At 45.9% G+C, this 11,800-nt stretch overlaps 1 protein-coding gene across 1 annotated transcript; it reads right to left on the reverse strand.

Annotated features, from left to right (window-relative positions):
- Nucleotides 1-877: 877 nt before the first annotated feature.
- Nucleotides 878-11,296, reverse strand: ZSWIM9 (zinc finger SWIM-type containing 9). Its single transcript, XM_048517710.1, has 6 exons — nucleotides 10,972-11,296; nucleotides 5,903-6,150; nucleotides 4,228-4,503; nucleotides 1,867-3,259; nucleotides 1,805-1,810; nucleotides 878-1,718 (listed from the first exon to the last, which is right to left on the reverse strand). Exons 2-4 carry the CDS (start codon nucleotides 6,117-6,119, stop codon nucleotides 1,884-1,886), a joined length of 1,869 nt encoding a protein of 622 aa, XP_048373667.1. The 5' UTR covers nucleotides 6,120-6,150; nucleotides 10,972-11,296; the 3' UTR covers nucleotides 878-1,718; nucleotides 1,805-1,810; nucleotides 1,867-1,883.
- Nucleotides 11,297-11,800: the final 504 nt, after the last annotated feature.

The following is an 11,800-nucleotide window of genomic DNA, read 5'->3' on the forward strand; positions in this document are numbered from 1 at the left end:
ATGGCATGGGCTGATGGGAATTGTAGTCCATGAACATCTGGAGAGCAGTAGGTTGCAGACCCGATGGTGAGAAATGTAGTCTTAATGGATGTAAAGAAAAAACAACTTAAAATTCTGTTTAGTATTTCTGCTATCATTAACCATATATTGAAATGAATATTGAATCTAAATTGCACAATTGGGGATGAGGGATAGAGATGTATGTGTAATGAATATTGAATCTAAACTGCCCAATTGGGGATGAGGGATACAATGGATATTGAATCTAAATTGCACAATTGAGGGTGAGGGAGCCTGACAAAGAATTCTGAAGCGTTCCTCGTTATTTTGGGATATTTCATTTATTTACGTATATGCATTTTAAGCCTGCCCTATACTTGAACTTATTTTAAATCCATAAAACCTATTAAAACCTACAAAATTTTTAAAAATCATATTTTAAAAATTCATATTAACAGAAGGAAGCTATTAAAATTCATATTATTAAAATTAAAATGAATTAAAATTCACATTAACGGAAGGAAGAAACCATCTCTTCAGCCAAAGGCCTGGAAAAATAGGTACATCTTTGCTACTTAAAAAAATGCATATAAAGAAGATGCTTGACACATCTCAAGGAGGGAGATAATTCCACAGTCTCAGGGCCAACATTGAAAAAGCCCAGGCTCAGATCTCTACCTTTTTTATCACTGGAGGTGGTGGTACCACTAGAAGGGATTCATCTGTGGATCATTTGGTTATATTGGGTATGGGATTCAGCAGCTGGAGCTTATGGCCAGAAAGACTGCTGTTTTTAAAAAAAGGGGAAATAAACTAAGCCTCCAAGAACTGCTGACTGGGAAATTGTTTTTATTCAACTGACACACTGAAGCCTCCATAAGGAAAAATATAGGTTTATTGTCTGTACAGAGAACAATCCAATGGACTCGTGCTCTCAAGGGTGTCCAAAGAATCAAAATACAGTTTAGGCAACTATAGGAAGTCTTACATCATAGTATGGTGGTATCATAGAGACCGGTACAGTTGCATATGGTCAAAGTCTATTAACCAAGACAAGTGGAACCAATTAAAAAGAGTCTCACTAAAGTCTCAGCCTTCTACTGTCGGGATGTGGCATTCATGGCAATAACTCAGGAGACTGGAAAGTAAACAACCTTTTACATTGAAGTTAGCTAACCCACTTCAACCAAAACGAGGGGAATTAAGTAAAATTAACCAGAAGATAACGCTTAGAAAGATTTATGGAAAATAGGTCTATCAGTGGCTACTAGCCATGATGACTAAGAGGCAAATTCTGAATCACAGAGCCAGGAGACAACAACAACAGAAGGCTTTTTTGCCTTGTTGAACCATGGAGGAACTGGATGGCCATTGTGTGGGACAGGATGCTAAACTAGATCATGAAGCTTCAACGGAGTCCTAGAGATTTGAGCAAATTAGGCCTCCTTTTTGCACTGAACCTGCTCCTGTTCCCTTTTATCAGTGCCAGTATAACCGGAGTGGGTCATGACAACCTTGGTAGTAATAATGTGATATTTCCTTAGCAGCCACTTGTGCACACAGGTGAACAATACCAGCCTGTTCTTATAATGGTACTATCCCTGACTGGACCATCCTAGTTTAGCAGTGTACTGAAATGGTATCTCTCTGACTGACCATTCTTTGAGGTGGTTATATGACACATACAGCACTTGTCTTGAGCTGTCATCAGTCTTTAATCGATAGGTTCTGTAACCTGCGTTCTCTCCAGATACCATGGATTCTGTCATCAGCCCCTGCCAGCATGGTCAATTGGCTATGGTGGCAGGGGCTGATGGAAATTGTAGTCCATGAACATCTGGAGAGCTGCAGGTTGCAGACCCCTGCTCTAACAGGTACCGTGGTTAGCATTCCGGCTGGCCTATGCTGTTTTTATGTCCATCTGGTAAGCCGGGCAGCAGGCTGGGGTCAAAGAGGGGCTCCCCTACCCAAAGGCGTGCAGCAAAGATGTGCCGGCATGGCAGCTGCCGAGCCATATAAATAGAACAACTGCAAGTGGCCAGGTCTGGGCTCACCAGGAAAGAGCAGGTACCCCCCTCCAGGAGGTACCCATCGGGAGTGTCCCTGAGATCATAATGTGCATGGGGCACAAGATCTAGTTCTTCAGCTACTAGGTCAGCATTGTCAGGCAGGCAGATGGTCCGGTACAGTTCAACCACTGGTGCCACATTTAGTGTTGAGGTCTCCACGTGTAGGGCTTGGAGATCCAACAGACCCTGTACACAGGCCGCCAGTGGCATTGGAGGACTGAGTGTGGTCAGCAGCTTGCGACGGTGCATGCTAAGGTGGTCGAGGAAGGGGCATTCTTGGTTCTTCTCAAAGGCCCAGCACTCTACCCACATACCCTTGTGGGAGTGCCAGCGCTCCAGGAAGTACTGCATAAAGGAAAGCGGAGCCACATCTCCTAGGTCGCTCAGGTACTGGGTATAGACCAGCGGCGAATCAGCATTGGCCAGGTTGAGCAGCAGGTTGCGTATTTGGTCTTCCTTGGGGACAGCCAGTTCACAGGCCTTGCGGTAGAGCACCTCCAAGACCTGAAGGCGACAAATCTGCACCCGGGCACATGGCAGCACCTCCTCCACCGCATCAAGGCCTGTCACACCAGCCCCGACTGTAACCACCTTCACCTGCAGCTTGATGTCTGGGGCACTCTGCACCAATGAAGCTACAATGAATATCAGAAGGTCGGGCAGTCCCTGGCGTGCCAGACAATAGGCTACCTCCCGCCCACGCCCGTTAGCGTCCTGGCACAGCACCGTGTAGAGCTCAAAGTCTGCATCGAGGCAGGCAGCGCGCTCTAGAAAAAGGCGGGCTGGGAAGCGCTGCACCAGTTCACACATGCGCGAGGTGGCCAGGAAGATGCTGTTGAGGATAGCCACATCCTCCTGAAACACCAGTTTGACTTTGGGGCCCGCATCTGCCTTAAAGAGTCCGTCTAGAACAGCCAAGAGCTCACACATGCCCTTGTCTTTGGCTTTGCTATAATCCTCCAGGTTCCAGATAAGATCCGGTGCCAGGAAGCGCTTGGAAATGCTGTTGGTGATGCGAATGGGCAGCCCCAAGCTCGCTCTCAGCTGGTACCGCTTGAAGTGGAGGGCAAACTCCAGTTCAGACAGATGGTGGTTGTGCTCCAGGTTGGCTTCAATCACCACCAGGCGGTCCTTCTTTGGCCCTAGGCGTAGTGTGATGGAGGCTGGACAGTCGATTTTCTCACTACTGCAAAAGGGAAGATTTTTTTTTTAAAGGAGCAAGTCCACTCGTATCAGGTGCATACAACTTATCCAAAATATCAGCTTCAATCAATAGTCCCCCCTAACTGTTCCCAGTTGCTATGGAGAACTAACAAAACACTGCGTGGAACTGAGCTGCCTGGGAGAGCTCCCTCTGCTGGGTGGCCCCTGATTTGCGCAGCACCAATATGGTGGCTGCACTGCCACACACATGTGTTGCTTCTAGACAATGTTGACTTTGACTCACAATGACATCTCCGCTACTACCGTGCACACTCCCTCTGAGAAAAAACTGAAAACATCTGAAGTTGTTTGCTCTTGTTCGAACCTTCACACTTATGAAAAATGTCACCATGGCAAAGAGGAGTAAGCAGTTGTGTAGGGTTCATTCAGAAAAGCATGCCTGAATTTTGCATGGTTTACATATATTTTTATTCAGCTGTACACATCCATCCTCCAGCACAAACTAAACAGTCTTCAGTGATTTATGATAAATCCCAGGGTATTCTATTTTCTAGGGAAGGAGTAGCCATTTTTTTTAATGTGGGACTCCAAAATACAAACGAAATGAATTTAAGCCAAAACTTAGGTCTTGTTTGTGAAGGACTTCCAGGGTTTGGGTGTTTTGGGGTGGGGAAATTGGAATTCCCCCCCTTTTCTCATTCTTGATTAGTTTTGAAGACGGAAGCTTGTTGTTTTCACTAAGATTTCAGGCTTACATATTTTGCTCCTTAGAGACATGACTGCATTAATTCCCATCGCTGTAGAGCAGGTGTGCTAAGGCCACCTGCCTAGCTTGTTGCCATGGGAAGATTTGAGCTGGGGACTATCCTGGCTCTCCTTATTAGATCTACACAACAACAGGCTGCTGCTTTAGTGTTTTGCTCCAAGCTTGACAAAGTCAGTCCTCAGGGATTTCCTGTCTTTCCCAGGCGCTGAGGCACACTTACCGGTGGTTGGCGCTTCTGCACCGTGCTCTGCCCCACGTAGGTCCCGCTGTACTTGCAGATGAGGCGCACAAAACGGAAGCGGAGGATCTCAGCCAGGCTTGGCTGATGGTGCAGCGAGTTCTGGTGCAGGGAGACCAGCGGCTTCAGACTGGCGACAATGAAGATCACCTTGTGCTTTTCGCACCAGTCGTCAATGAACGTGCTGAACTGGTGCCAGGTATGGAACTCCTGGCCCAGTCCCAGGTCCCCCATGGCAACTCTGGCAAAACTGCGAGCCAGTTTCGCTGTGACAAAAAAAAGAGGAAGATGATGAGATTGTGCTGACGTTTGAGACTGACAAACAACCCGCCCAAGACAGAGGTTCACAAACCAACCTACCACCTTAGGATGGGTTTACTGTAAAACATCCCCAAGATGTGAAAATATAGCTCCACAGTGTGAAAATAATTCCTTCCATAGAATTCTTCCCATAGGAATTCTTATAGGGTTGATTCATCTGGCCTTTTCACTGAATAGCATCCAATTCTTCCCCTTATTACAGTTTCTGTCCCACGTGGCTTTTGTCCATCCAGGGCCCATGATTCCTCCCACAGTTAGTAGTATCTTACACACAAGGTGGGCTCAAACCACTTTTTTCACTGGTATAAAAGAGATGAGGTGCTCCCTTTGACTTGGACAGTCAAACGATGCTGGGAATCGTGGGGCCCTCATGGACAAAAGCCACGTGGGACAGGAGGTTATGGTAGAGAGAAGAACTAGGTGCAAATAAATGGAAAAGCTGGCTCAATCCAACTAGCAATCCTATTATGACTATGCTGCATGAACCCGCTCAGTCATTAAGATCTCCTGGGAAGAACTGGAATTTCAACATCCATAATCTTTTAGACAAGTAATAAACTCTTGAACACAAGTAAGAAAGCTGGTAAAATAACATCTGAGTAGAATGTACTAGAGAGACTACACCCCAGCCTCAGATATTAACTTTACACCAGCAACCAAAATCATCATTGATGAAACAGACGACACCCTAACCCTAACCCTACTAAAGCAAATGCCTTATCTGTGAATTGAGATGTTGCTGCCCTGCAGTGTAGAAGTCAACAGAAGAAGAAGAAAATACAGGGTCACATGAATAAAGTAGCAAATATGAGGATATTATGGAGCATAAGCATGGAACGCAGTAAGAAATCTGGCGGTATAAACTGTTTCTGGGATATGCATGCATGTGAAAAGGATGCATTTCAGTTTTCAGATCCCAGTTGAGAACACGTTAATAATCATTTGAAATGTGCAGGCCTAGCTGTGGGCTGCTTTGAATGTCAATAAAACCTGGATGTGTGTGTGTGTCAATATTTTAAACTAGCCGTACCCGGCCACGCGTTGCTATGGCCCAGTCTGGTTAAATGGAAAAGAAAGAAAAGAGAAAGCACATGTTTCTAATATGTTTAATGTCACAATGCTTGTGGGTATACAATATTTTTTGTTCCATTGTCTGTGCAGATAAAGAGATTGTCTGGTTTGCCGACTCTAGAACACGCAACATATAATTGTCCATGTGAGAAGCAATCCGTGTCAAGATCTAAACTGCATAATTCTAAAGGTTGGCCCTGAGCTTTGTTGATAGTGATTGCAAACGCCAATCTCTCAGCCTGTCGCATTCATTCTGTTGAGAACGAAGCAGACCTGAAGCTGCAGAACGCAATTGCCGCGCTCGCAACCGTGCATCCTCAAGTCTGGCTGCACGTCGCTCTGCTGATTCCTCGGCACGTAATTGAGCCATTCTTTGTCTGGTTCGTTCTTTCATTGATGCCCGTGCTTCTTCAGTTTGATTTGCAATTAGTCGTCGCGTTGCTTCCGCACTGCGAGTACGACGACCTAAGTTTGATTTTCTGCGAGGCATTATTAGGATGAACTGAAGCAGATTGATTTCACTGAAAAAGAAGAAAGAAAGTTATAACAGAAACATATGAAATTGCAAAAGATTTAAAAAGGAAAAAACAGGAAGTGGAAAACAAAGAAAGGAAAAAAATGAAAAATAGTTACGGAATATCTGAAAGGAAACGCAGATCAATCAGCACAACTCAATTCCACCACCAATGGCAGTGAAAAATAAGAAAATCAGTCAAGAAAAGGAAATGAAAAACAGTGGAAAAAGTAAAATAGTCATGAAATGAACAGTATGGTAAACAACACAGTGCAATTCTAATGTAATGTCACATGAAATAAGTAAAGCAAATGGGGAAAAATTGGAATCTATGAGAAATAACTGTAACAATGCAATCGGAAACATTGAAGTGGAAGTGTAAAAGTGGTGGGCCAGTTTGGTGAAATGGGAAAGGTGAAATGAGAGTGAAATGGGAAAGAAAGAAAAGCGGAAGCGCATGTTTCTAAGATGTTTGATTTAACAATGCTTATGGGTAGACAGTATTTTTTGTTGTTGCATTGTCTGTGCAGAGGCGGAGATTGTGTGGTTTTGTGACTGCGAAAGATGGAGCATATAATTGACCACGTGAGAAGCAATCCATGTGTAGATCTGAGCCACACAATGGTAAAGAGTGGTCCTGAGCTTTGCTGATGGTAACTGCAAACAGCAATCGAATTGGAAATTGCAGTCTCTCAAATTGAAATGGGATATCCGTTGGAATCTTCTTTTGACGTAACTGAATTACATGGTGGTTAGGAAAGAGCGCTGCGAGAAGCGAGGATGTTACATCAGTGAAACCGACTTGGGCTTGGGCAAGGCGAGGGGGTCCCGTGGTGCTTTTACCCCCCAGATTTCCCCAGCTACACTTGGGGAGCCTGAAGGGAACACAGTTGGGGACCGTGGGCTTCCTGACCAGACAGACGAAAACTTATTATCCGAGAGATATCGAGAAGCTGCAGGTCTTCGTGGAGTTTGAAACAGATATCCGTTTGCATTCGTTGTGTCCGTTTGACCTCTGCCTGCCAGATTTCCCAGTCTGCATTGCGAATTGTACATGGATCGTAAATCGGAAACATTAAGATGGAATCGTAAAGTAGTGAGTATAGCGTGTGTTGCTGTAACATCCAGCAGATGGTGCTGTTTTTTAAAAGCATGGTTTTACCTGTCACAGGTGTGACACCTGTATCATAGTATAACAGTAGGTATATAAAAACATGCATGTATTCGAATGCAACGTTGTGTCAAAATTTCAAACCAATCGGTGAAGAACTTTCGGAGAGTTAAGATTTTGAACAAATGAACATTTACATTTTTATTTATATCTATATCTATATATCTATATCTATATATCTATATATCTATATATCTATATATCTATATATATCTATATATCTATATAAAGCAAACTGTGAGTTTGTTCCTAATGGTCTAGCACAGGAACTGCTGGGCCAATTCCTCTGAAAATTTCCAGCCACTGTAGTCAGCCAGGTGAGAGTGTTTTTAGATGCTCACATACCTGAAATATCACACCGGGTCCAGATAAAACGCCTTTTTCCTGGCACTCCATGGTGAAGGACATGCAGCTGCCTGTGTGTAACTGTCACCCTTAGAATGTTCATGCCCTTAGAATGTTCGCTCAGATGGCCAGATATGAGCAGTGGAAACAGTATATAGGTAATAACTCGAGTGGAAGTGGAACGCATACACACGCTGCCGTGTGAGATGTCAAAAGTTTTGCCCAGCGCTTGTCTAAATTCGCAAAAAATGCATACAGAGCATCTAAGCTTCCAAAAAATGAACCCATCTGTGTTTCTTGAGAGGATGCATGAACACCCACCAAGTTGAGTGAGTGACTGTCACAATTTACAAACAAAGCCAGGTGGTTCTTTTCAATTATTCTTTGTTGTACACCACTTCTGAGTCCAGCCATTACAGCAGCATTGTCGTAGCACTGTGACCGACAATCCTTCAGATCCAGTTTGTCATTCTCCAGCTGTCTCAAGATTTCCCCGGTCAAGCTCTCTGCATCTTTCTTGCGGATCCAGATGAAACCAAGAAAGGATTCTCTAACTTGGGCTTTTCTGCTCTCAGCATCAATTTCAACATACCTAACAACTTCTGACATCTGGTCATGATGTGCCAGATCAGGAGTTGAGTCAAACATGATGCCATAGTACTTGGCAGAACGAATCCTGTCCAGTATATTCTGACGAACTGCGGAAGTGATGAGGTGAATGAATTCATTTTGGATATGTGGTGAAAGGTAAGATATTGAGCCTAGATGACTTTGGACATTAGCAAGGTGCTGTCTCATGACAGGGCCATAGCGAGCCAGTAGTTTCGCTAACTCCAGGAAATTTCTCATATAATCCTCTGGAAAGAACTCCTTGTGGCCTCGATAAGGCAAGTTTTGGATCACAAGAGTTTTTATACAGTCAGGAGTCTTTTAAAAATGTCACTCCACTTCTGCGTCTCCATCTCCATCTGTGTCTATAGGCCAATGTCAATCATTCCTCTGCTCTCAGCCAAATTTATCACCATTAATATCCACTGGGAAAAGCACTGTCGATGATTGCTCCCTCTTTCATGACCAGTAATCCTCTCATACTTTTTCCACTGGTCAAACCCAGATTCCCCAGATGCAGACCGATATTCTTTTTTTGAAAACAGAAGGCAACATAAACAGAATACTGCCCTTTTGGAGGGTGAATACATGAGCCATGTGCGGGTCACCTCCCTACCATGACCATCTCCGGATCTCATCTGGAACCACCTTGAAGGCATGTAACGATTTTGGGGTCGTGTGGGTATAAAAGGCCCCTTGTCATTCTGAAAATACCTGAATCCCATCTGTATCATTAGTGATCGCAGTGCATCAGAGATACGTGGTCTTCAGGTTTCCTTATCGAATGGCAGAAGCCCCACATCATGCTTCAGGATGACTTCTGGAATGGCAGGTGAACACTCAACACTTCCCAGCTCATCAGGGTGACATTTTTTCTGGCTCATCAGGGTGAGGTTTTTCAACAGGTTCTGGCTCATCCATCTCCATTTCCTTGTCCTGTGACTTAGCCACCTTCATGTCCTCCTCTGCTTCTGAGAATGTTGTATTAGATTCGACCTCTGCTACTGGGAAACTTGTTGAAGGATCCAGTAGCTCCTCATACTGCACTGAAGTTGCTGACTTGTGCTTTTTTAAGTAGGTCAAGAGGTTTTGGCTTGATTTTTTTGCCTCCTCCATTGCCAACTTCTGTCTCTTCTGCCCTTTTGCACTCTGTCTTTTCCTTGGTAGCCCCAAACACCAACTGCTTTTCACCTCTAATAATGAGGGACATTCTACATTTCCAACAATGCAGGATAATGCAAGTGAAGCCTATCTCTTTTATACAGTATCAGCATGTCCCAGAAAGTTCACCAGTGCCTAACAAATCTAAGCCTTTCCTCCTGGCATCACTTCCTCATCATGCACTGAGACCCCAGATTTATGCCTGCTCAGTGGATCTGTGAATGGAACTGACAGCAGTTCTGAGAATGCTATCTTGGAGATTCTGGTCTTTTACTTTCTGGCTACTAATCTACCTACAAAACTGGAAGGGGGACCAAGTGTAAGGTCTCTCTGTACAACTGACAATAATGGAGACTCTTGATATGCTCAGAAGCATTCACTGAACTGAATCAGTCACAATAAAAGCAAAAAGCAAGAACTGAGAGTCTCTTTGCTAGCATTTAATAGCAACCATCCTAAGCTCCCCCCCAATTATTCTAGCAGCATCTTCCAGAATCCCACAACAGAGTCCTCAGTTTAGAACAACAGAAACAAGAAGAGTGTAACAGTTTTCCCTCTGTGATACACCTCTGAAGATGCCAGCCACAGATGTAGGCGAAACGTTAGGAACAAGATCCACCAGACCACGGCCACACAGCCCAAAAACCCACCACAACCAGAAGAAGGGGGAATGTTTAGGTGAGCTCAAGGGAAAGAAGGTTTAGGTGAGCTCAAGTGAATACTCATTGCAAGGACAACAATTAAGAGTGAATGACCTATTACATTAACAAAAACCCAGGTGCAAAAGTCCCCCAAATGAACTCTTATTTTCCTCACCAACAGAAACACACAAAAAAGAGCTCTAAGTGTCAGGAAGCAGGAGAAATCCTTCAACCCTTTCCCACCATCCTTCAGACTCCCAAAAGCACTATCCAGTAGAAAGATGCTGGGCTCCAACCTGCCCAGAACTCATACCTGGCAGCTCTCCACCCACCTAAGGGCTGCAAGGGCTCTGAACAAAAGCAAAGCCGCCAGCATCCCCATCCCTCGCCCTTGGCAAAGGCTCTGGCAGCAAAAACCATAGCTCTCTGGGGTACCTGGAGAAAGGAAAGTCTTACCAGCACAAGTGCCCACCCAATCAGAGGTACAGGGTACGAGGGGGAGGGATGGTGTTTCTGCTTCTACCTGCCATTCTTCCTCTTCCTCTTCTATTTAACCTCACCCTCCTGCCCCTTTTCTTTCCCAAACCAAACGCAAAGCCTGTTTTGCAGACAGAAGGGAGGGAAAGAGAAGAGGGGGGATTTGCTTTGCATCCCAGAAGGAGGGGAGCAAACTTCAGCTGACACAGCGTCCCTGGCTGCCTCTGACCCACTGAAACTGAAGGCTTGAAGCTAGCAGAGAAAGGGGTGGGGCAGCAGCATCCTCTGAGTGAGTAAAGAGGGGATCCAGAGGTTTCAGTCTGCAGAGAGGACGTGGCAGCAGCGGCTGTGGCAGGACTGGGGGGCCCCTGGTAGGGTGTTTGTGTGCCTCTGGCCTGCGCTGCCCTCCCTCTTAAGCACTTACCTTGTCTCCTTAATCGTTTCTCCTCTGCAGCGTTTGTTCTCTTCCTTATTCACAACACACGCCACTTCCTCTCTGTCTAGCTCTGCTCTCCCTCTATCAACTTCCTGCCTTTTACTCCATCCCCTCTGCCTGGCTGGCCCTGCTAAATGTGATGGATTGCCTTCCAGGCTCCTGACCCCGCCCCCCCAGTCACAGTTGACGGTTGAAGAGGAACGGTTGCACAGGGCGCGTGTCGCCTGGCTGGCTTTAGAGCACAGGTGTCAAACTCGCGCGCCCTCCAGATGTTATGGACTACATTTCCCATCATCCCCAGAGTCTCTGTGTGAAGGGAGGGGGCGGAGAGCTCCTCCTCCTCCTCAATATCCATCCCTGCCAGGCTGGCCCGCCCCTTTAGGGCGTTCACAGACTGGCTGCTGCAAATCTGTCTGCCCGGCGGGTATGCAGAGGCCGCGTGGGCCGAGCGGCCGGTGAGGGGTGGGGGTGAGGGAGGAATGTGGCTGCCCCCCACGTGACCCATAGCCGTAGGCCCGGTGCCGGACGCCCCCCCCCCCCCCCATCGGTACGCTTAAATCCCCTCACATCTAAACGTTTATACACAGACATAGATATGGCTATATGAGTTCACACGCGTCCATAATATCTACTGATCTATCACGTACATTACAAGCCACGTGCATGTGGGCGCATTTCATGCAACAGAGCAACTCCGTCGGTGCGCAGGAGGAGAGGCAGGTGCTAGCTCCGAAATGCACGCATTGGAGATTGCATGAGAGGGTCCGCCAGCTCCGCGGGCCTTGGGGGTCCGCAGAGGGCGCCCACGACCATTTCT

This window comes from Sphaerodactylus townsendi, linkage group LG15 (assembly GCF_021028975.2).
Source record: "Sphaerodactylus townsendi isolate TG3544 linkage group LG15, MPM_Stown_v2.3, whole genome shotgun sequence".
Classification (NCBI taxonomy): Eukaryota; Metazoa; Chordata; class Lepidosauria; order Squamata; family Sphaerodactylidae; genus Sphaerodactylus; species Sphaerodactylus townsendi.

Excerpts from the sequence above, each read along its gene's own strand:
- ZSWIM9 (XM_048517710.1), bottom strand. The coding sequence starts at position 6,119 with ATGCCTCGCAGAAAATCAAACTTAGGTCGTCGTACTCGCAGTGCGGAA. Across the intron at positions 4,504-5,902 it reads ATTGCGTTCTGCAGCTTCAG|CGAAACTGGCTCGCAGTTTT; the intron begins GTCTGCTTCGTT and ends TTTTTGTCACAG. Across the intron at positions 3,260-4,227 it reads GAGCACGGTGCAGAAGCGCC|GCAGTAGTGAGAAAATCGAC; the intron begins AACCACCGGTAA and ends ATCTTCCCTTTT.